The sequence below is a fragment of the Poecilia reticulata genome, chromosome 2, assembly GCF_904066995.2.
Source record: "Poecilia reticulata chromosome 2, P_reticulata-male-v2, whole genome shotgun sequence".
NCBI classification, from domain to species: domain Eukaryota; kingdom Metazoa; phylum Chordata; class Actinopteri; order Cyprinodontiformes; family Poeciliidae; genus Poecilia; species Poecilia reticulata.
This window is the reverse complement of record NC_088831.1, coordinates 20,865,134-20,889,807: the sequence shown is the minus strand read 5'-3', so window position 1 is coordinate 20,889,807 and position 24,674 is coordinate 20,865,134. Positions and strand designations below refer to the sequence as shown.

At 40.0% G+C, this 24,674-nt stretch overlaps 2 protein-coding genes and 1 long non-coding RNA gene across 6 annotated transcripts in view; 1 reads left to right on the top strand and 2 right to left on the bottom strand.

Moving 5' to 3' along the window:
• Positions 1 to 1,033: 1,033 nt before the first annotated feature.
• LOC103478164 (uncharacterized) overlaps positions 1,034 to 24,674 on the top strand; it is a 38,145-nt gene continuing 14,504 nt past the window's right edge. Inside the window, exons 1-4 of one of the 4 annotated variants that reach the window (XR_535746.2) lie at positions 1,034 to 1,989; positions 4,176 to 4,281; positions 6,870 to 6,992; positions 24,025 to 24,158. This is a non-coding gene — a long non-coding RNA (uncharacterized LOC103478164). Of the gene's footprint in view, positions 1,990 to 4,175; positions 4,282 to 6,869; positions 6,993 to 8,821; positions 8,914 to 24,024; positions 24,159 to 24,674 lie in introns of those variants that run through there. The other 3 variants (XR_535751.2, XR_014084967.1, XR_535748.2) reach the window with 3 other exon arrangements.
• On the bottom strand, positions 8,698 to 16,591 carry gja3 (gap junction protein, alpha 3). Its single transcript, XM_008431742.2, has 3 exons — positions 16,101 to 16,591; positions 15,591 to 15,652; positions 8,698 to 14,605 (listed from the first exon to the last, which is right to left on the bottom strand). The coding sequence occupies exon 3, from the start codon at positions 14,568 to 14,570 to the stop codon at positions 13,170 to 13,172; it is 1,401 nt and encodes a 466-aa protein (XP_008429964.2). The 5' UTR covers positions 14,571 to 14,605; positions 15,591 to 15,652; positions 16,101 to 16,591; the 3' UTR covers positions 8,698 to 13,169.
• On the bottom strand, positions 19,879 to 23,314 carry gjb8 (gap junction protein beta 8). Its single transcript, XM_008431782.3, has 2 exons — positions 23,127 to 23,314; positions 19,879 to 21,646 (listed from the first exon to the last, which is right to left on the bottom strand). The coding sequence occupies exon 2, from the start codon at positions 21,618 to 21,620 to the stop codon at positions 20,838 to 20,840; it is 783 nt and encodes a 260-aa protein (XP_008430004.1). The 5' UTR covers positions 21,621 to 21,646; positions 23,127 to 23,314; the 3' UTR covers positions 19,879 to 20,837.

The window sequence follows — 24,674 nt, the reverse complement described above, 5'->3', positions numbered from 1 at the left end:
TGCAATAAAGAAAACGTTTCCTCTCCTTTTGAAAACCAAAGGGCACTTTCTCATTTCTCCCACTAGGAGGTGCTAAACCCCCGCTGTTGACCACTCCCCTCCAGAAACGGGAGTATTTTCCTAAACTCCTTGTAATAATGCACAATAACAGCATCCAGCTTGTCAAACTGTAGCAACCGTCATGAGCCATCACCGGACAAACCGCTGTGTCCACGTCGGGACCAGAGCGCCGTTTGCAGCGACTGACGTAAGGCGACCCTCCCAAAACCCTGCGCACTCCCCAACCGCCGCCCCGGCCTCGCCCTCCATGGAGCCAAGCAATTCCTCATTGCTGCTGAAGGTAGGCGGTCACAGGGGCAAAACGCCGTTGCACAACCCGAGCATTTGAAGAGGCCAGCTTTTTCCTTTCTGTGCTCTCGGAGTTGGCTAGGCTCCAATAATTTGACCCATTGATCCGGAGCTAAAGCAGCCCTGTGTGCCCACACCGGCCTCGGCCTGCGAGGGAGCAGGCAGGGTGTAAAAAAAAATTTTCACCCTTGTGTTTTTTTTTTTTTTTTTTACTTTTTTTTTTTGTTTGGGCTCAATCCCCAGCTCTTTCAGGGGGCACAAAGAAAGCGCTGCACTCAGCAGGGTCGTGTGGGCGAGGGCCGGGGGCGAGACTATAGGCGGCGATTAGGGTCTCTAATGTGCAACGAATCCTCTCTGAATCACATGATATGAACTAATGTCGCCATTTAATGATTAAATAATAAAGAACTGCTGCTTATGCCTCTGTAGGAGCTGTGGTTCAGACCACATGCAGACTTTCTTTTTTTCTAAGATGATCTCTGGCTGACAACTTGGTTGTTCCTTCCTGAATTTAGTCTTGAAAAACGGGGTCAGACAAATTGTCCTAAAAGAAAAAAGTCAAAGCATTGCTTTCAATGAATATTCTGAACCGAATGCAAACTTAAGTAAATTAAAATGATTTCCCCCCCCCCCTCTAAAAATGAAGTAAAAGTTCCTGGAAAGTGAATGTGAGAGTAGATTTTATCTTCTTATAACAGAACTAATACTTTATTTAGTAACACTTTATTTGAAGGTGTGTGCTGTGTAAGACTGACACCTGTTATAAACACGAAGGAGTCGTGTCATTACGTGACAATGGGTAAATAATGACACTTTTAATGCAACATTACATTAAAGCTTGCATCAAAAGTCCAGTAAAAGTATCAACTCTTACTGGTTTACTCAACCCAGAGCAGGAATTGGAGCAAACGTAGAACACAGAGAAACTCTAATCTAGAGAAACAACTCATTACCTCCAACGTTTATATAATCAAACATGGAGAACCAACAACTAGTTTTATCAGATCAAGGATCCAGCGGAACCCTTACTAGTTTATACAATCTTATTATTAAATGTGAGGAACCAATATGTAGTTCTATACTTTTATTTTTTCTTGCTTTTCTTTTTTTTGTATTTCCTCCAACTCATTTAAAGCACATGCAATTGCCTTGTTGCTAAAAATGTGCTATATAAATAAAATTACCTTACCTAACACTACGTACATAAAATATGGTTTAGAAAACGTAAACTTCAAGTACACTGCCTAATTTCTAGCATATAACAAGTAGACTCATATTAGACTCCAATAAGCTCCCAGTTATCGTTCTGGAGCAGATTCTCCACAGAGCAGTGCCGACTTGAAAGTGAAGCTCTGCAGCAACAAGCGGAGCAACAAATCGTCATGTTGAGCTCGTGCAGCAGCGGACTGTGATCCGCGTCCAGCTCCAGACTCGACCTGGCCTGGCCGTCTTCCGGTTTACGAGCGAGCGTGTTCGATTTACGAGCAGAGTTGCGCGCGCAGCTGCGCGGGCTTGTCGTTACGGAGACGTTTCGGCAAACTATAAAAAGCAAAGGTCGAAAAGAATTATCTTTAATTTTCCGTAGAGAAACCCCGATGAGTGGCTCCAAATGAAATACAAAATGTGAGATGGGAGAACAAGGTAAGTCGTGAATTCGGAGTTGTGAGTTTTCTGCTCTCGGGTGGGTCATCGTACGTCCATACGAGTCCTTCACACTCGTAATAACACTAATTCGCGCCATGTAAGGCCCCACCTCGCTGTGTGAGCAGTGAGTGAAAACAAGCCTCCCCACAGCGAGCAAATGCTGCAACATTACATCATTTAAAGGCAGTAAGAGAAGAGAGGCATATTAATAGCAGCAACAAACCTTAAAGCATGACCTGTTTTATTTATTTATCCTAAAAGACAGAGCATGACAGAGTAACTGTTTACCTACTTCATGCCACAAAATGTCAGACTTTATTGGTTTATTTAATGAGTCACTGCTTTTTCCAGCAGATTGTTTCTGAAGGAGGTCAGACTGAACCAAACAGAACATCAGCTTTAAAGACCCGATTCGTGTGCCAGTATCAGTGTTGTTTTGTTTAACATCTTTGCATAAAGTTTAATTGTTGTTTGGGAAACTGTTAAGGGTGCTACGCAAAGGTGCAGTTATTTACTCAAAAAACTGTCTTTTGTAATAAAAGAAATCTTATGCTGGTATCTATTTGTCTGTTATAAGCTAAACACTTTGTTGCTTTCTTCATTTGTTTAGAGTGAATAACCTTTAAAGGTACAACGTTAAAAATATTTTATTGGGATTTTATGCAATTAGAGCACATTTGAGAAGAACATAATAAATTTTTTAAATTACTTTTTTGTTTATTTTGGCAATAACAAAAAGAAACGGAACAAATGTTATTTGCATGTGCTTTTGTTATTTGCGCTTTTAAAAGTATAATGTTTTGCAAAAATGTGGTTAGAACCACAAAATTTTAAATATATTATTGGGATGATTTGCAATTGGAGCATGTTTAAGTAGAAAAAAATTATTCATAGTTGTTTGTTTTGAGGGAACCATGAATTCCAGCTGCAATTGTTTTGCGTATGTCTCTACCAATTTTGCAAAAAAATAAATAAAAAAATTATATATATATAATTTTTCTATATATATATTAGTGTATGACATTTCTGCACATTCTTCTTTTTAAAGTAGCTCATACTTAGTCAGATTAGATAGAGATCCTCTGTGAAGATTAATTTTCAAGTCTGGACTTTGACTGGGCCGTTTTGTAGCGTTGCCTTGTTGTTTTCTTGAAGGTGAGCCTCTTTCCAAGTCTCAAACTTCCACTTTTTGATTCACTATCTAGACAAAGGGGTCAGCTATGTGCTGCTTCATGTGGTCTATCACTCAACATCCCAATAAAAGACACTGATGTTTGTGTTTGTAACACGTCAAGAGCGACTTAAATTCCTTTTTACGCCGAACGTCTGAGAAAAGAAAACGTTGCGGAGACATGAAGAGCTTTGTCCCGACTCATAAAAGTTTCCGTCCAACAAATGGCCGTCTTTTCACGAGCCAGAGGTCAGACCTCAGAGAAACAAATTCATCATGCTCCTGAAATACATAAAGAGGGCCTGAGGTATTTGTGGTGTGGACTGAGTGTGAATTTGTTGGGTGATTAAAGGCTAAATTTAGCCTCCTGTTCGCTCGGGGCCGCAGGCCGACAAGCCTGTGGCAGACGCTAGCTTTCTCTGTTCCATCACTGGGCCAAGTGGGGCTTTACAGGGACCAAAATGGACAAATACCTCCGTTCCTGGCAGTGAACTACGTTTTTTTTTCTCTCTCTCCACACACTGCGACGTCTTGTCTTGCATAATTTTATTAAATATTTCCTTCATTGTAGGCAATTTGCTGCAGTACAACCATCATTTGATGGTTTCCCAGGTGTGACTGGTAGGGGTCTACTAACTTTATTAAAGACTGAAATGTGAAAACTACCCTTCTATTAGAAGTGTATTGACCATAAAATTTAAAACATTTGTTTATTGAACAGTCTTAGCTTTGCACATTAGCTCGAATACAGCTTTCATTAAAAAGAAAATGTGGTGGTGGCAGTATCATGATATGGGGATACATCAAAACTCCAGACCTACTCCAGCTGAAAATGAACAGATCTGAAAATTGTTCATTTTTACAGCACTGTAATTACTCACCTGTGTGTGGGTAGGCGCAATTTCACCTACACACCTCTAGGTGAATTTGCACCTAAAGGCTTGTAGGTGCAAATTAATTTCAAAGTACTCAACTGCGCCATATAATTTGGGTATGAACCTTTGTATTTCAGGGGGTTTGGTGGCGACGCATCACGAGGATCCTTGGTTCGAACCCCCAGCTTGGTCTTCCTGCGTGGAGTTTTCATGAGTGAGTCCTCTCTGGATGCTAACTAACAGGTAAACTATTTCTCTTACAACATGGAAACAATGTCTTGTTAGTGGAACTATTAATTTTTCATCAGGATGAAGGAATTGTCTTAAAACAAGCTCCTATACCTTGCTGAAAATTCACTTGTTAGTTAGTTTTGTCTCATTTCAAATGTTCTGAGGTATTTGCAGTACAAACAAAAACACTTGGTTAGATTTAGTGTTTTTGTGGTGATGAGGGTGCAGTACAGTTTTTATGTGTTGGAAATACGGTTGTGAGATGTGTAGTATGTTAACACATAACATACTACACACATACTACACCAGCGATCTGTTTTACAAAGCTGGTTTCATATAATCTGGCTGCTTGGTTTAAGTAACTTGAATTTCATTAAGTGATACTACAACAATAATTATTGACATGCTTTGTTATTGCTTTGTATATGTTAAATGCATGGAAGTGCAGAGATGTATATGAATGAATAAATGTTATCATCCCATGGTCCCGAAGGTGTACATTTATCTCCTCGGCTTCATTCCAATACAACCAACATGTTTGGGTTCAGATTCAAATGCAACTACATGTACCGCAATTCAATTAAGTTCTAAATCAATCAGACTGGCGAGTTATAAAATATCTATTGAAAAGTTTATCTCAATGCAAAAATATCACAATATTGTATTTTATTTGATGTCAAAAATCCAAACAACAACAAAAATAGCTCCAGATAAACTCTGTTGTTCTGTGTAAAAATGTCCTGGAGTGGAACGTGACTGATGAGACGAAGGTCTTCACTCAGTTATTCCTCCAGATCTCCTGTCACTCCTCAGCCACTGGACCAAAGAACCCAGCACTCATGTCATGTCCTGGACTCACTGCCAAACTTTGGACCTGCACTCAGGAGACCGGCTCTCACTCTCTAACACAAGGTTTCGCTCTTTACGAGATGCCAAATTGAGCTTGTTTGTCATTATCTTTCTGAAATGAAAGTAATGTGAAATCAGTTTCATGCAAACAAAATTATTACTTTTTGTGGAAGATGCATAACACTGCCCCTTTAAGAAAAGGGAAAGACATTTAACTCTGTAATGTAACGCCTTGAATTGGGGCCTCTGTCTCTTTAAAAACTCCTGAAGCCCCGCCTCCAGGAAGTCAGTACAACATGGCTCCTCTATTAACCCTTTAATGTTTTTACCCAGGTGTTTTGTACAGCTTAATGGTTGCTGTGGTATATTTCAAATATTTCTCCAACATGCATGAAATAATCAAAGCAACTCTCCAGGTATGTTTTTGATGAGGGAAGAACATTACAAGATGTATAGCTCAAAAAAGTCAATTTGACATAACGCCACCCCTTTAAAACGGCCCATGTGAGACGGCTCCATGTCGGTACCAAACAGACGTACTGAAACAAGCTCAGAATCTTCCAATGTTTGACTTTTGTATGTGTTAATAAAAATGTAGCAATACCTAAACAACAAACTTCATATGAGCCTTTGAGTTTTATAGAAGGTCCAGTGGTGAACATGGATTCATTACAAAAACATTCTAAATATTTGGGACGCCCTCAAAACTTGAAGCCCTTTCTAAAGTCCAGCCTCTTTTCAGAGGGTTTTACTCTGCAGATCAGAACTTTCTGAAATAATCACACCAGCAAATACAACTAATCCACGTTATAAATTACTTTTAATCAATTCCTCACTCTGCAGTGAAGATTAGTTGTTTTGTTTTTTAACTCTCTTAGACTTTTTAGTGTTTTTCCATATTTTTTGTTTCCCCAGCGTCCTGTGTTTGGGTCTTCCTTCCTTCTACCTCTGTCCATGTTACTCCAGCACTCAGTAGTCGGTCCTTGGTTTCCTTTTGCTTGGGAAGAAATGCTTGACATTGTTTTCTGCTGTTTGTTCAGCTGTGCACAGTGAAGTCCTGTTTTCTGTCTCTGGCTGGTTGTAATCACATTGTGCTCCAGCACTTTTAGGTTAGCCAAATGAATTTAAAATGAAGATTTCTCACTAGCAATTAATTTGGTTATTCATCACAAAGGAATATAACAAAACTTGCTGTTTGAGAGTACTGTCTCCATGGTGCGATAAGTAAATAAGCTGGTTTTTAAACCCACATTAAATTACTAAAATCAATCGGGTTTTTTTTATAAGGTGAGCACTTATTGATGGTTTTCTGCAGCTACCATGTCCAACTCATTTCTACCTCATACCAAGTCGCCATTAAGGTGATAAAATGTGAGTTTCACCCATCTCTGCAAAGTTGTAAATCCCTTTTTCTCGGGTTGCTGTGTTAGAAGCGTGACTCTCAGGTGTGAGACTAACACGCTCATCGCATTTTAATCATCTCTGGATGTTGTTATAAAACGAGCCAGACTCGGTTCAGTCCTCGTCGGAATGTGGAAGGAGGAACGGAGGTGAGAGGTTAAAGAAAAACTAACAGGAAGTCAGAAGTACGTGAAAAGAAAAAAAAAAAACTTTGCGACTTTTCTTTTGATGTCCTCAGCATCAAAGCCAATTAAAGTGCAGTTGATTATGACTTGATAATATATTTTATTAAAACATATGAAGTGAAAATGTTAGTAAATCAAGACAAAGCTTTCTTTTTTTTATTGCAGTGGGGGAACAAATGCTTCCCTTCCCCAGTTACTTCCTCCTGCTCCTCCAGGGAGACGCTGAGCCGCCCAATGACAAGTGGGAGATAAAGGCCGTTCTGCCCGGTAACAGAGAAACGCCTACAAGTAAAAAAAAAGATAATTCTCCTCTCTATTCTATCCTTTTTACAAATATGTAAAAATGAGTTTTTTTCAGTTATTTTAAATATTTCTTTTCAGTAATGGTAACTTTCATATTAAATTAAATCGTAGGGAGTAACGGAGCCATAAGAAATGTTCAAAGTAACGTTGTTCACAGTGCTCCAACATCTCTGACGCAGAAGCTGAAATTAATAAATAGTGAAGAAAACAAAGGAAAAGTGATGCAGCGACACCAAAGTTTAAACGAAAACGTTAAAATATGTTGAGTCTGGCTTAGGATAAGCTTGAGTTTCAGATCAGACAACCATATTCACTAAGTTTGAATATACATTTTGGTGAAGCTCATTTGTCAGATTAAAAAACAAGCTTTAAGCAGGTATTAAACATTCCTGTTTTAAAATGTTTTTATTGGTTTGATATAAAATTCTAATCTTAAATGTTGTGTTTTTGTTTGCAGTAAGCAGAAAATCATAACTAACAGAGAGGAAGATTATGGGTTTTTTTTCTTGGTGAACTGAGTTACTAATAATAGGCCTGTCACGATAACACATGTTGCTGGACGATACATTGTCCCAGAAGTTATTGCGATAAATGATTATATTGTTGTTTTGAGACCAGTCCAAGTAATGTAATGGTAATAATGTCATGAGAAATCAAAACCACACAAAGATCAATAAACTTTGAATTCTAATCAACATTTAACACTAGAACTGGAAGGCATTTAAAATATCCAAAATAAATAAAAACAAATAAAATGATTTATAAACAAAAACTCTCCCTTTTTTTAAGCTCAAAGCACCAGACTGACGACTTTGATCATTCAGTTTTTGATAGAAAGTGAGAGAAGCGATAAATCAAGCAAATGAAAATTCTTGAGTTTCTTTTAGTTTATCATGTGATTAAGTGACTTATTCTTTATTGTGACAGGCCCAGTTACTGACAGATTAGATTTGGGGTTTAGATATTCTAACGTATTGAATGGGTCAATATTTATAAAACAAAAGCCTTCACTGTAAAAAAAAAAAAAACAAATTATGTCAACTTTACTTTTTTGTAACAGACAAAATATTGTAGCACCTTAAACTTGTGGTTGTTGTTTTTAAAGAAATGATGAATTGAAGTTAATTGTGTTTAACTTCTGAGGTTTCATATATTTGAAAATAATAATAGTTAAAAAAACATGATCATCTTTGTTCTTCCTAAATAATTAAATTCAGATGAGATGCATGTTGACTGTAATGAGAACTGAACAGGACTTAACAGTACCGGTAATTGTTGAAATTTGGGGTTTAATTTGGGCTGGTTGGACCAGATCGGTGTGAACCGCTGTACTCACAGATTTTTTTGACTTTATTTTCTCCCTTTAACCCAAGTTAGAAGTTTTTATACTGCAGGAGGAAACCAGGACATCCGCAGAAGACAGGAACAGGAAACCCAACAAACGACAAAAGGAAATGTTCCAACAAATGTTCCCACCAAGAGGCAGCAATGTTAGGCGCTCCATCTCATATCCTACCTTACATATCTGTTTGATTTAATAATTTTATTTTGTCAATGTAGATCAAACGGTACTCTTTAATATTAGTTATTATTCAGATTTCAAACTTGAGTCACTTCCACAGCTTCGTGTTTCTGCGAATGATGAGTTTCATTCTTTGCGTAAAGCAAAAAACAAAGCCGGAACGGGATGTATGGTACAAAAAATTTATTTAGTAACAGTTTATTTTGTAAACACTTGAGGTAAATTAACATTTACATCAACTTGTCCTTACAAATAGCATCATTCATACACAAGGCACTTCTCTTGTTTTAAGACAGCGTTTGAAAACAGATTGCTGCTGTGAGCGTCGTGAGATGGTTCCTTCTCCCTGATGGGCCAGAGACATCATGCTCCGCACGAAAAAAATAAAGAAAGAAATACTGTTAGTGGAAAGAGAGCTAGAAGGAGTCACTGGGACAACGCTCTTTGAACCCAACATCCTGTCAGGGTTGAGGGTTCGGCGAAGGCCCAGCTACCCGTTCTCTCTGAACGAGCGGCGCTGTCTTGATTTGTGACGTCTGACCGGAGTCCCAGCAGGTTTGTGGGAACACATTAACTAAACAAACACAAAAATATTCCAGCTGTTTTTGCTTTTCTCTCCTTTTTCAATGTCCGGACACTTTGCTATCAGTGCGTGAGATGAATGAGCCTTTTGGTAATATTCCTACATCTGTGAACAGTTGTGTTTTTAAGACTTTTCACCCTGTCACTAGCACTCTTGCGTCACATTACGTCTGTCTGCCTCTTAATACTGTTGGCTCTGCTACTGTAGAGGAGCACCTTTGCTTCCTAAATGTGCAAGTACCGACTGCTAAAATGTAAACTTTAGAAATCATAAATAATGATAATAGCAAAAGAACAAGTCTTTCTGGTGCTTTTTTTTAAAATTGAAGTTGCAAAGGTTGGTTTTAGCTTTGTGTTGTGTCCTTGCATAGTTCTATACCTGCCCTTACACCTATAAATAAGGTATACTATGCTTGGACTATACAGTAACATGATTTTGTAGCGTCTCTACTTTGCTGAAAAGTGAAAATGTCCTGCTTTACCCTGTTCCTACTCCTGTCTCTCACTGTAGCTGCTGGCTGTGCAGACGACATGTGAAATACTGCCTACATAAAATTGTATTAAAGGAAGAAGTTTCATATTTTTGAAGTGAAGTTCTGTTACATGACTCACTGCAGCAGCAGATAGCCCACTTAATCTCTTCATTTAGTCAGTCCTCATGAGTTGGTCCTCAAGGTTGAAGGTCATGTCTAGTCTTGGGTCAAGACCAAATTGTATGTTTGTTGTATTAAAATAACTCTGACGTCAAATATGTCAGTGGTTTTGTAAACAGTGTTTTATGAAGAGTTGAACCATTTTCACGTCTTGCAGTATCAACACATGAAATGGAAGTCGGAGGCAGTGCGCCTAAAGCTATCTTCTTGTTCAAAATATGTATTAATCCTGGAAGATCTCAGATGTTTGTTGAGGTTTAAGACAGTCTTTTTGCAGTGCTTTCCTTATATATTATTTACATTTAGCTATGAAACTGCTTAGTTCACTGTACACATATCACATAGGAACGCCACTGGCGGCGTGTCAACTCTGTCCTCCATTTCAAGTGTCAAAAAAATCAGCAGTTTAAATAGCCATTGACTGCTAACAGTTTTAAGGTTGCTAAAACAGCATTCACATAAACTGCTATGCCATTTCGAGATTTGAGCATTTTTAAGAATGTAAAAAACTGGGGTTTTGGTCTTTTTGTATTATCTAGCTGCTAGCATCAGCCTGAAATGCTACTAGCTTCTGCCACTGAGGAAGAAGCTAGCTACTAGCTTCTGTCTCCAGGGCTAGTTACTGTGGATTTATACTAATGAAGATGCTGTGAGACTTATCTGTTGCAAGTAAGTTATTAACTGATTGTATACCTTTAGCAGAACTTCACTTTAAAATCTTAAACTTTGAGATTTTTCTGAAATCTCAAAGAATGCCATTTCAAGATATGCAGATTTTTAAAATGGCAGAATACTGGGGATTTGATCTTTTTGAATTAGCTAGCTGCTAGCTAGCTTCAGCTAATGTGGATTTATACTGACGAAGATGCCTTGAGACTTATCTAGTGCAAGTAAGTTAACTACTTATAGCAGAACTTCACTTTAAAATCTTATACTTTGAGATTTTTCTGGAATCTCAAAGAATGCCATTTTGAGATATTAGGATTTTTTAAATGGAAGAAGACTGGGGAGTTGGTCTTTTTGAATTAGCTAGCTGCTAGCTTCAGTCTCAGACGCTGAAGCTACTAGCTTCTGTCTCCAGGGCTAGCTAATGTGGATTTATACTAATGAGGATCCCTTGATACTTATCTATTGCAAGAAAGATATTAACTGCTTAAAAACCTTTAGCAGAACTTCACTTTAAAATCCTAAACTGTCCCTCTAATTCTTCATTGTTATGCTCAGTAACATGTCAAGTACAGATTAGGTTTTTCACTCGGGTGCCCCGGTGAGGGGCTCGTGACAATATACCGTAGATTAAGGTTAATGTAAAGTGAAACAGCATTTTGAAAATGCTTGCGGCGTGACCAACCAAACAGGACAGTGACACACCACGTACACAGCAGCGCGTGGCGGTTGATGAGTTAACACCTCGGGTTCTCTGAAGGTGTCTAAGTATTGCGACGAGCACAAGAGAAATAAAAAGCATTAGTGGGGTACTGCACAACAGCGTTTCAAAAACGCACAACAGCTGTTTTTGTTTTTTCTTTTTAATCTGAGTTGCTGCTCAGTCAAAAACTGACTCCTACAGGGATGGGGTATGTGAGTAAAATTCAACTCAGTTTCTTAAAAAAATAGCACTTTTCAGAATAAAACCAATGAAAAAGCACATGAAGTGTGTAACAATAAAAAATAATGGAGCTTCCAAGGTTGCTATTGTTGTTCAGGTGTGATTAAAAAGGTAGTTGTGGGTATGTGGGAGGAAAAAACGACCCACCAAAATAACTACAAAATGCTTGTTACAAGTCCTTAATCAAAACCCTCTGGGATGCTATATTCTGAACATTGGCTGGCCTTATTTTTTATTTTAAAAGTTTTTGGCATGCAGTACCTTTGTGCAATACATTTTTTACTTATATTGGCTGAAAGCAGAGGCAGCTGAAAGCAGAGGCAGGTAGCCATTTTCTCTGTGAGGACAAGGTCAATTATGTGGGAATCACTTGGTTAATTTTGACCTGTATTTTTTTTCCTTCATCCTGATTGATCAATTTTTAAAACATTGGCTAAAAGATACATAGTGGATTTAGGGTAAAAGTAAGTTAATGTGCCAGTAAACCGGTGAGTTGTAGGACTACACTTTCCGCAACGATCTGTCTTGAAAACAATTACGTTGTTAAAAAAACAAAACGTCAACAACCTTTTAATGTGACATTGATGTCAGAGTCTTTAGTAAACCCTCTTATTGAACAATAAGTAATCTAACATGAATTGCAATAACATAACATAGAGTGCTGACATCTTTTTAGAACCTCAACGGTGCTTCCTGCAGCAGAAATAAAAATTTTCATTCACTATTAGGCCGTATCAAAGAATACCAGGGTTTTAAAGTTTTCTAAACCACTAAAATTTTCTGTTATACCACTCATACTATTTAAATCATCTTAATGAAATCTCAGAGAAAGTGCCAAAGTGACCAGTGCTTTCTCTCCCACTTGTTGCTGCACACTGCCGGGCAGCAGGCCAAGACAAAGCCACTACCCTCACTTACAGAAAAGTGTCATGGTATAGTAGGCTGAAATAGCACCAGCAATCCCTCTTATGAATTCAGTTCTGTTCTGAAACGACAATAAGTGGCATGTCTAAAGCGGCTGAGCGGATAGGCTTGCTACCTGAACAGATAGCCAAGCTATTAACCAACTTTAGATGACTTGGACACAGTGGTATTTATCGTAAGAATCTTATTGTCTTGACACATACATTAGGAAAATATGTCAGTTTGCTCCAACAAATAAGTCTTTCCACCAAACCAAGTTGCTAAAATTTACCTTTAACAACATAACATTTTACCTTCTGTTTTTTGTTAAAAGGTATGATCATATTTTTTGTGCACAGTCCTATCAAACCTTACAGAAGCAGCTCTACAACTCACCGAATGCAGTAAAAGGCTGCAGCTGGGCGCGACAGTATTTGACCCAAGACTCTCAACACCATCCTGAGTCCCCGGAGTCCGAAACCTTTCCCGGTTCTCACATGGTGGCAGCTGCCACACTTACAAATGAAAACCTGTCTGTCATAGCTAATGACTAGTAAATTTAGTTTGTGTTTAAGGTTGACAATTGATAAGTTTGTGTTAGGCCAAGGGATCAAATATCTGAAAGCCAGAACAGGACTTGGATTGGTTGGGCTTGGGAGCGACGGGTGAAGTGGGACCCTTCTGTCTGGGGAAGTGATTCCAAACTAGCAGCTACATTTTATGCTGATTTGCCTTCCTGCCTCTTGTTACTTTGTCTTTTTGCATTTTTCTTAGATCTTGATCCTACATAAAGCAAGTATGTATTGCTTTTCTTGCTTTTTTAACAATCACATTGTTTGAGGGTGTGGTAGAGGGAAGCCAGAGGTGCTGTTGGGGGACACTAAAGGGCGCTTCTAGACAGCCAGGTCGCTTGGCCTGGCCCTGACGTTGCTGCTCTTGCTCGCCCGGCTGAGCCGCCGAGGATCTGTGCTGGCCATGAGCGGAGGCTCATGCATCTCCACAGTTGTGATGGTGCGGTGGACCTCCTCCTGCGCGTTGTCGACTCCTCCGCCGCCTCTGTCGATGGCTGGGCTGCTGCCGCCATTGCTGCCTGAGGCGGCGTTGGTGGTGGTGTTGGCATTGCTGTTGGTGTTGTCGCTGGGAAGAAGCAGCGCAGCACCAGCCGGCGTCTGCTGCTGTTCGTTCTCATTGTTGGCAGAAGAAGACGAGGATGGCGAAGGGGAACCCATCTCCCGAGTCTGCTGCTCGGTGGCCAGGTTGGCCCAGTTCTGCTGTGTGGCCAGCCTGTGGTTGTTGCTGATGTAGTACCGAGAAGGCGAAGAAGACTGCTGAAGGGAATCTTCCTGCTGGAGGTCACCCATCTTGAACTCCGCCGCTGAAGCCATCGTCGCCGGCCTTACAGGTGGCAGGAACGCCCCGCTGCCTGCTGTCACGTCTATGTAGTTGGGAGGGTAGCTGAGGCTGGATGGGACAGTTCTGGAGGCCGAGGCCAAACACTGAGGTTCTTGAGCTTTGGCGCGCTGCAGCGACTCGCTGTCGGGGACGAACTCGTTCGTCATGCCCTGCTTGAGTTTCTTCCATCCGAGGTGATAGATCTCTAACAAATTCAGCAAAAGAGACACGCAAGCCACCACAAGCATAAATATAATAAAAATGGTCTTTTCAGTGGGCCTTGATATGAAGCAGTCAACAGTGTTGGGGCACGGCCAACGTGCGCATTTGTAGAGGGGCCTCAGCTGGAAGCCATACAGGAAATACTGGCCCAAAATGAAACCCACTTCAAACAGGGTCTTGAAAATAATATTGAACACGTAAGTGCGCAGCAGCGCACCTCTGATGCGGATTTTGCCGTGCTCGTCTCTGATGGGCGGCTTCTCCTTCTTTCCGCCGCCTCCGGCATCGCCGCCGTTTCTGTAAAGGAGTTCCTTCTCCTCTTGGAACTTGTTCGCTTTGCGCATCTCCTCCTCCTTCTCCTTCCGCTTCTCCTCCATGCGGACGATGTGCAGCACGTGGCCCAGGTAGATGAGGGTCGGCGTGGACACAAAGATGATCTGCAGCACCCAGAAGCGGATGTGCGAGATGGGGAAGGCCTCGTCGTAGCAGACGTTCTCGCAGCCGGGCTGCTGGGTGTTGCAGGTGAAGTCGGACTGCTCGTCGCCCCAGACCTCCTCGGCCGCGGCGCCGAGCACCAGGATCCTGAAGATGAAGAGGACGGTCAGCCAGACTTTGCCGATGACTGTTGAGTGCTCCTGAGCATTCTCCAGCAGCCGCCCCAGAAAACTCCAGTCGCCCATGCTTCCACGTTTCTAGCCTACGGAGAAAGTACAGGCTGGGGTGGAGAAAGAAAAAAACAAAACAAAACAAAACAAAAAAAACGAGAAAGAGGACAGAGGAAGAGATTATGTCAAGAGAAACAAACAGCCAATGACTCTTGAAACAGCTTCAAGGGACGAAGACTCTTACCCTGAACTGAGACACTGTACATAGGCACATACAACAACTGTTGGCATAAAACCGTCTATACCACTGAATACCTATCAGAAGAGGATGTGAACACAAAGCTGCAGCCTTTCAGTACTAATGCTGGTTTACTGTACAAGCCACCTGTGTGATTGAAGCCCAGTTCATTGGCTTTTCTCTCTGTGTCAGTGTCAGGCCCTGTCTCTGTCTCCCAGCTGCTCGCTCCGCTGCGCAGCAGGCATGTGCTGAGATCGACATTATTATGTTCGAAAACAGCATTTAGCAGAGATGGGGCTCTGGGATGCCACAACGCGCGTGCACACACACACACACATACTGATATACACACATTTACACATCCCTCCCTCCCCTCACCCCAGACTCTGTCTGGTGTAACACACACAAAAAAACTGCCTGAACCACATAAAAAAAATCTGTTACTGTATTTTTTGCCATAAAAATATTAAGCACTAAGTTCTAACATGTTATTAAAACTCAAAATAGAAATTTAGAATAGGCTCAACGTGTAAATATATCTTAAATAGCGTTTTAGTTTGATGCATCGTGAAAATGTTCAAATTATCTCCAATTGCTATTTTCAAGGGCCAAACTCGACGAATTCAGATTTTTCTGGTAAATAAATAGAAGCCAGCGTGAAGAGTCATTTTTAATCGATTCATTTTCGACGGCCTAAATCAATCATTGTCTGAAATCTTAAATCAGCTATTTTCGGTGGCTTTTAAAACTGTGTATTTCAACCGTTATTTTTGCCAGCAGTTTGAAATGAGCATGTAATAAATTGAGAAAATGGCAAAAAATTTTAATCAAAACTAAATTTTAGAGAAAACACTTACTGAAAAACTCTTGAATTAAAGGTGACAAATCCATCGACTAAGGTTCACAACCCGTTTGACACCTAGAAGAGAAAAGCAATTTGTCGAACATCAAATTACTGAGACCTTTTGAGTCTTTGCAATAAAAAGCTGAACTCACATTGCAGTTGAACACTTAAGTACAAATTAACATCAAGAAACAGGAGACGGATGATTACTGAAGACACTCTGCATGTTACCTGCTATAAACTTTGCAAGACATGAAGGAATCCCACAGAGGTTACCCTCACTGAGTCACAAAGTTTTCCTCTTTACTGTAAGTTTTCAGTGGCAAAAACTTCAAATTCAGCAAAGTTTAGCGGCATTTAGGCCCACCAGCCGAACAGAGTCAGGTTCAAATACAAAGCCATACGTGCCAGACTCACAATGCAGAGTGTGCCAGAGTGCCCAGACTCCCTTTAAGCGCCACAAGCTTTGTCAGGCTTTTGTCCTTCTGTTGTTCAGTAAAACCCCGGAGCTGGTCTTAATTACCTTCAGATTTCTTCATTAACTCCCTCCTGACGACCAGAGGGAGTCGGGGTGGGGGGACGTTTCGGGTCACTTCAGCGTTTGTCCGTCATACCTTTGAAGATGTCAAAGTTACACAGGAAGATGAAATCCATCAGCCCGTCAGCGGTAGCATGGTCGGAAAAGCGTCGAGACCTCCTGCTGAGAGGCTCCCCGAAGACTTACTTCTCTGATAATTGCATCGGCTCTTTTTTTGTTTGTTTGTTTTAAATCTTGTCGTAAAAAAGAAAAAAAAGAAGAAGAAAAACCCCCGACGCACTAACTTTTCCAGCTCCCTGGTTTGTCCTGGAGCCGTAAGTAGTTTCCCGTAACAACAATAATAATAATAAGAAAAAGTTGCCCTCAGTTTGTTGTCAGTTTATGGCGCATCGGCTTGGAGACGCAGATGTTGCTCAGTTACACGGAGCTGGGACCCTTTTCCACCCATGTCTGGGCTGTCACTCTGTGTGACCATGCATGAGTGAATCCACGGAGTCATCTGCCTGTCCCGAGTCACACCACGCCCCGTGTCAACCTGCCCCCACTCCCCCCTTCCACCCAAAAATAAAACTGTGGGCAAAAAAAAAAAAAAACAAGAAAAAAAAGCGCCAATATTTACATTCAAAGTATTTCCAATTAAACCAATAAAAAAACTGCTTTGGGATTAATGCAAGTCTTAAACTAAAGTTAATAATTAATTTAATAATAACAAGAAGAATACAGTCACATGACATGCATCAATACCTTGATGCATGATCTAGCTTGACGACAAATTAATTTTAGAAATATTAGTACCTTGTAATTAAAAAGTTATCTTTTCTACTGCATTTAAAAACTAAACTAAGAATAACCGATGCACCGATTGGAGTTTTCTGGCCGATCGCCTGCCAATTCCAACTTTGACCGATGCCAATATTTTTCTTTTTTGTCTGAAAACATTTGCTAAACACAGCGACAAAGTTGCTAAGTTTGCAACACCAGGGCGATAATTGTTAACCTTGCACATGACCTGTCTGTCAGTCAGTTCTCTCTTGGCAGAGCAAAAGGGAACAGTGGCTGATTTTGAGACCTTTGCAGAGGTAGACATCTTTGCATCGGTGGAGAAGATTGATTTCTTGTGGAGAAGATTGATTTCTTGTGTATCAGCTGGTCTCCCAAAATTTAAAAAAATCTGAGCCAACGTTTCGGTGCACCTCTATTATGAACCATAAAGATAAACATTGTGATGTAGCACTTAGTCAAAGTGTGACCCCCAACCACGAATTTCAGAACACCTTCTTCTGAAATTCTTAATGAAAGAGCATATTCTCCACCACAAAAATGAATTTGTAAACAGTGAACCACACAGGTAGAGGTCATGATGCACCCTTGAACTAACGCTTGACCGTCAACTTCCTTTTTTCAGAAAACTGAATACCTTGAAATGATAATAATCTGATCTTCTCGACCAGCAAACAAATGAGCAAAAGGAAAAAAAGAAGAGTCGAGCAGTTGTGTTTTCACTAATTTATGAAAAATTTCTCAAAGGAAAAAACAAGTTGAAGGATCAAAGTGCAAATGTACAAGATATCTCATACAAAAATCACAATCCGAATCATCTCATTGGTTCATTTCTCTCTGTGAAAAACTTGTCTATTGGCGTTGCATTTCTGTTAGAATCAAACTGTTAATTACTGTGGAAGCAAAGTCAGCTTCAAAGTCTGCAGTGATGAAAAAAAATTTACACCAGGAGGTCAAAGGTAATTTTAGAGCGGCTTTACAATTCTCTTTTCCTTTTTTTCTTTGTAACAACTCTAAAATCCCCAGAGTGCAACACTGTTGCGGGTCACTCCAACTGTTACACAACCAAACCACGCCGAGCGTCCAACCCGGCTTTACTTTCTATAACAGGGGAATTTACACGTCTAATTGGCGCCGGCGCATCTCACTTAGCGGTCATTGCGCAATCACAGAGTCACCAGCAGCCGAGTGTCCGTTTCGACAGACAGATGTGACTAATCCGTGACGTCTATTCCTGGACGGAGGGACGACAAAGACGTGTTTGGGTTTGAGATTTGTCTTGATTGGGAGGCAGAGTCGTTGATCAGAGTGCCGACTAAAATAAGGCGCACGCTGAAAGCTGATCCGAGCGGGGCGGGGTCAGCACAAGCCGTGAAGATGTACACGACGAGAGTACAAAAAGCAACTGAAGCTGTGGATGAAAGCGATAAATGGATCCATGGAGCGTATTCCATTGGGAAAAGCTTTGAATTTAGGCAAACCAAACAAAGAGCTAAAACTCATATCTATACACAGCTACACACATGACAGATACTCGTTCGATTCTCTATTTAATTTTGTTTGAATGTCAGCAATGACACAGCTCAGCCCATCAAAATAATTCATATTCCTGGAAGATTTAGATTTCAAATTGTTTCCATTCATCCAAGACGTTTGTTTGTGACAAGAAATGCCATAAAAGATATACAACAATGTATACGGAGGATCAGTTAAAAAAAAATAAAAGCAGCCCTTTAGTTGTATTTTATTAAAATAATCTCAGTGATCAATGGAAAAATATTTAATCGCTGGCCAACTTTTTGTATCTTCCCAGAACTGTTTTGTTGATCGATCTCCGATAAGCTCCAAATCTTCCGAGTTTGGATGTCCTCCTTACCATCACCCTAATCTTAAGGTCCTCAAACATTAAAATTACTTCAAGTCAGTGGAATCATATTTCTAAAAACTATCAGATTACTTTAAACCTAAATACTAAAATACGATTTAGTCAACACAGCTACATTTTTAACCAATCCGCCTTTGATCGATTGCCGTGAAAACAAAAATCCTTTTAATTAATTCTCGCCTCTTCTCACTGTTCACCACTAGATGTCAGTGTAGGCTCATTCTCCTTTGAAGCAATAGCGCCCTTAAACTTTTGTTACAGCTTCAGGCTTCAACCAGAAGTTGTGGTAAAGGGTTGTGGATAATTTAGGTTTTAACTGTACATATTTCTGAAAACATTATTCATCTGTGCAAACTTTGCAAAAGTATTCACACCGCTTAAATTCTCACACAATTTGTCACATTACGACCACAAACGGGTATGAAGCGGAGTGAAACATGGTGGTGGCAGTGTCATGCTGTGGGTTTAGGACAGCTAGCTGATGGATAATAGTAGAAGAAAATCAATTAGAGACCATCAAAAGATTTGAGACCAAAGCACAATTAATAATTTGTTCTCACGGAAAACCCCATCAGATTAAGAAGCATATATTTTCATGTGTTTAAAAATGGCCCAGTCAAAGTCCACAAAAGCCAAATAGTAATTTATGGCAAGATATTGATTCTCTATTTAATTTTGAAAATTTATGTTCACAATCACAAAATGTATACATGTCTTTGGTATAAAAGTCCAACAAAAATACATTGACGTTTGTGGTTGTATGACAAGACGTGAGAAGTTCAAGTGGTATGAATTTGTCTTGTAAGACTCAGTCCCCCCCCCAAAAAAAGATAAAAATCTAATGGTTTAAGAACATTATAACCAGGCAAAAGCTAAAAGATGAACTGGAAACATGACGGCTCTATTGTGTATCTGGAGCTCATTGCAACGTCCCTCTTCTTTGTCCAGGATTCATTTCAGAGACTTTTCACACCCTCACCATGAACATTTTGATTGAACACCAGACTGGTAGACAACTTTCTTCATTAATCTGTTAAAATGCTCTATATATTATTGCACCTTTATATATATATATATATATATATATATATATATATATATATTTTTTTTTTTTTTTTTCATATTTTTTAAAGGGAAATGCTGTCTGATTTTGTTGTCTCGTATTTCGGTCGCACACACAAAAAAAACATTTGATTGAATTTAGTCCCTCAATAAAGTGAAACGCCTGCATTCTTCTCAGTTAAATTCTTACACACAAAAAGGTAAACGTGAAAATACGATTTAGTCAACACAGCTACATTTTTAACCAATCCGCCTTTGATCGATTGCCGTGAAAACAAAAATCCCTTTAATTAATTCTCGGCTCTTCTCACTGTTCACCACTAGATGTCAGTGTAGGCTCATTCTCCTTCGAAGCAATAGCGCCCTTAAACTTTTGTTACAGCTTCAGGCTTCAACCAGAAGTCAAACATCTCTAGTGTAAAATAATAATAATCATCAAGGTACCACTTAGTATTTTGCAATCTGCTGGGTTTTTCCGTGAGAACAAATTATTATTTTACTTCTTATGAGCACCTTCATGCTGCTTCTTTATCTACTCCTATCAGGATTCTTGGCAAAATATTTTCTACCCAAAACATTGTTATAAAGCAAGGAATTATTGCACATTTTATGTCTAGTCAAATTTGCCTCTGAGATTACCGCAGAAGGTCCTTCTGGCTTTAAAGCAACTTTTTTTTAAATTGTAAACTAATATTTGTTAAACTGCTTTGATTGTTAGTGAGCAAGCTAGGTAAGTGGCTAGGTAGAACTCAAACTAAACTAAAAAAAAGAAAAATACTCAGCTGTGAACAGCACTACAGTGCATGAGTGGAAAATTTAAGGTCACGCGTAAAAAAAAACAACAAAAAAACCCGCCGAGGTCCACTTCCCTCGGGTCGACGCGAGTTCTGTTGCAGGTAAAGACGCAGACCTAAAACTTTCCCACAGGAATACAGACTTTGCATCCCACTGGACAGCTCTAATGCAGGTCCACAGATGGATCTAGTCCATCCTCTTCAGCACACGGTCTTGTTGCTGGACGAATCCGTGGAGGACGACAACAACAGGGTCTCGTTCCTCTTGTTGTCCCTCGACACGCTCTCCGCGTAGGGGTGTTTCCTCTTGCTCGACCGGTCCATGCACCTCAGGAGTGCCTTGACGATGAGGTAGAGCAGCTCGGCAACGTTCAGCACCATGCAGATGGCCGAAGAGGCCACCATGAAGATGGTGAAGACGGTCTTCTCCGTCGGTCGGGAGATGAAGCAGTCCACCTTGTTGGGGCAGGGCCACTGCTCACACTTCACGAGCCGGGGCATCTGGAAGCCGTTGTAGACGAAGTACAGCGCGTACATGAAGCCGCCCTCAAAGATGAGGCGGAAGAACAGGCTGCAGGTGTAGGTCCACCAAAGAGGGCCCGTGATGGGCAGACGCCTTTTTTTCAGGATCTCCAGGTCGGACTTTTCGGTGCGGTTGGAGGCCAGAATGGTCTTCTTGTCGCCGCGCTTCCTGTACGCGACGTGCATGGCGACGAGCAGGGCCGGCGTGGAGACGAAGATGAGCTGCAGGCACCACAAGCGGATATGCGACACGGGGAAGAAGTGGTCGTAGCAGACGTTCTTGCAGCCGGGCTGCTGCGTGTTGCACGTGAAGTCCGACTGCTCGTCGCCCCAAACGCTCTCGGCGGCCAGGACCAGGATGGTGATGCGGAAGATGAAGAGGACGGAGAGCCAGATCTTCCCAAGGCTGGTGGAGTGTTTGTTGACGCCGCCCAGCTGGGCGTAGAGTGCCCCCCAACTCATTGTGGTGACGAGGACCGTGGAAGCTCCTGTAGGGGTCAAAAGAGTATCGGCTGAATAAACCTTGCTGGCGTACTGAGCTCACTGAGATAACTCGACCTGTCCTGATGTCTCTGACGACTGTGTACAAAAACAAAAAACAGAAAACACTGTCATCATCACGGGGAAAACAAGACGGCCTTAAACAGACTTTTAGACATGTAGGAATGGTGTATTTTAAAGTCAAACTATCACAACTTCAGAGAAGTAATGTCTCTATATGGCAAAGCTAAGCTAAACAGTTTGACTTTTAAAGCTCGTCTTAAAACCCATCTATTTTACTTGGCTTTCAACTCCAGCGGGATCTAGTTTTAAATTGCATGTTTGTTTTTAAACTGTAAGAGTTATTTTTTTAATTGTTATGTTGTGTTTTAATGTACTGCACTTTGTATCAGCTGTGGTTGTTTTAAAGTGCTTTATAAATAAAGATGGTATGGTATGGGCAACAGTTAGCTTTAGCAACGAATATGTCAGACATAAAAGTAGCAATGATACCATTTAAAGACTAAAGAAGACTTTACAAAGATTCATTTCAAAAATACATTTTGTTTAAATGTTGTTTTATATTTATAAGAACAAATTGCACTATTATCAAAAATATAACAGCTTACCACCTCAAGTATCTTGGTCACTTGACCGTCTATCAGACCATGAAGACATTTACAGTAAGGTTTAAATGTTATGAAGTTAAGCTAATGTGCTAGCTTGGAAATCTGGATATTGTTCACAGCTTGTTTACATGGTATTGTACCACACTGACACACTTATTATAACAAAAGACTTCCGATATTGAAAGTGGCTTATAATGACGCATTAAGACTTTTGTTAAAAAGTCCCACATGGACCAGTTTATGTCTTCTGGTGTCGGGTCTTTAAATTAGCTTATGTTCTGACTAAACGAGCCTAATTATTCTATTATTGACTAACGTTATATGGGGCAGTAAGACATACGTCTATACTTTAGAAAGCATTGGTCTGCCTCCTGAAAGAGTAGGGAACTTTTTATGTATCTTTATGTCCTCTTACCTCATTCATTATTACTATTATTAATTTATTTATGTCATTTGAACTGCGAGTCTGTAATAAAGCCTAACTTGATTCATTGCTCTTCTATTTTCTCTCTCTTACCAAAAACTGAATGATAAAAGTCTCGTCAGTCTGGTGCTTTGAGCTCAATTTTTTTTTTTAAAGATAATCTACAACTGTATTAAGTCAGAAGGAATAACAGGTTTAAAACATGGTTAAAAAAAAATATTACACTCAAAAATAGTTGACCACCAATTGCGTATTTAACGAGATCTACATTAACTTTCACGGTTAACATTACAATACAAAGTAATACTATTTCGTATTTTAGAACAGAATCCTACCAAATATACCTTCTCAATCAATAAAATGTTGATTAAAAATGATCAAAACAATTAAAAATGTATGATAAAAAAAGATCCAACTTGGGTTCCCCACACTTACCTTCCTGTAAGGTAACTTTGCCCTGTTTGTCCTATAAATTAAGAGGAAGGTTTTTCCCATGAAGAAGGAGAAGTAGTTGGTCCTAATGTCCTGCGCGGCGCGGCAGAATGAAGAGTGTTTGCGGACGAGCGCCGACGCGTCTTTGCGCAGCGCTGAGTGAAGCGCACCTGTGTCTGCGGAGGCTTTCCATCATCCTTTCCCTCTTGTAGGCCGGGAGGGAGGGACGGAAGGAGGGGCCAGGCCGAGGCTCAGAGTGGGGTGGGGTCAGAAACATCTAAGGTTCCAAGAGATTCGTGACTGATAGGAACAGCTCCACTTCCTAATCATTTAACTGGGTTGAAATATTTGTAGACTAATTAAATTAAATACAGCTGTACCCATTTGGGGATTGCCTAACCCTTTTAGACACTTTTGCAATATTTAATATTAAATATTTTTGCCTGTGTACTGCTAACGGCATCAGGTTTCCCAAAGGTCCATGACGACATTTAATTTCTTATTGAACATTTAAACAACTGAAAATTTACACATGGACTATACAATAGGAGCTTCTGTCCAAACTGATGGCAACACACTTTAATTTAACCGCAACATGGCTTTAGTTAATACAAGGTGATACGTCTGACTACCTTTTCTTGACCCTTGGGTTGTTTGTTTTCATGTGTCCTGGTTTATTTATAACCGTTGCCATATTCAATTTATTTCTCCGTTTATTTTTGTTCCAGTGATGTTGCAGTATCAGCTTAGTTTATTTTTGTTTTGCTCTTTGTGCATCTGAATTTAGTTCTCTTAGGTCAATGTTTTCGCCTTTGTTTGTAGTTTCTTTCCGTCTTAGGCCAGCTTCCTTTGTTTTAATTAGTATCTCTCCCTCAGTTCCTGTGCTTTCTCCCCACCGCAGCTGCACCACATCTCCTCGGATCAGTTCACCTGCCTCCTTTGTCATCTTCCACCCCCACCACCTCAGTCTGTCAGCTCTCTGTTCTTTCCGCTACATCACCTGTTCTCTCTCCTGCTCTTCCTGCAATTTACCTTGTAAGTTTTCTTTTTTTGTTATTAAAATACTGTTTCAAATTATATATGTAGCATAAAACACCCACTTTCTTCAACGTTAACCCTGTTGTGACAAACTGACTCGATGTAAAACTGATACAAAAAAGAAACACAATGTTTAGATCATGTTCATGTAACTTATTCTACTGGTGTTCTCTAAATGTAAGTTTTTTGGCCTTTGCAGTTAGTCACTTATCAGACTGAGCTTTGCATCTTAAATGACTCTGACGAGTATTTAAAGATCAAATATGCAGATAAACACATCCCTGGCCTGTCACAATAAATAATAAATCAATCACATGATAAATTAAAAGAAACTCAATAATTTTCATTTGCTAGATTTATTGCTTTTCTCTTTACTCTCTCTTTTTACCAAAAACTGAATGATAAAAGTCGTCAGCCTGGTGCTTTGAGCTCAACTATCCCTTTTTTTGAAATATAACTTTGTTTACAGAGACTTCATAATTCATTTTATTTGTTGTTTCTGTTGTTTTCTTT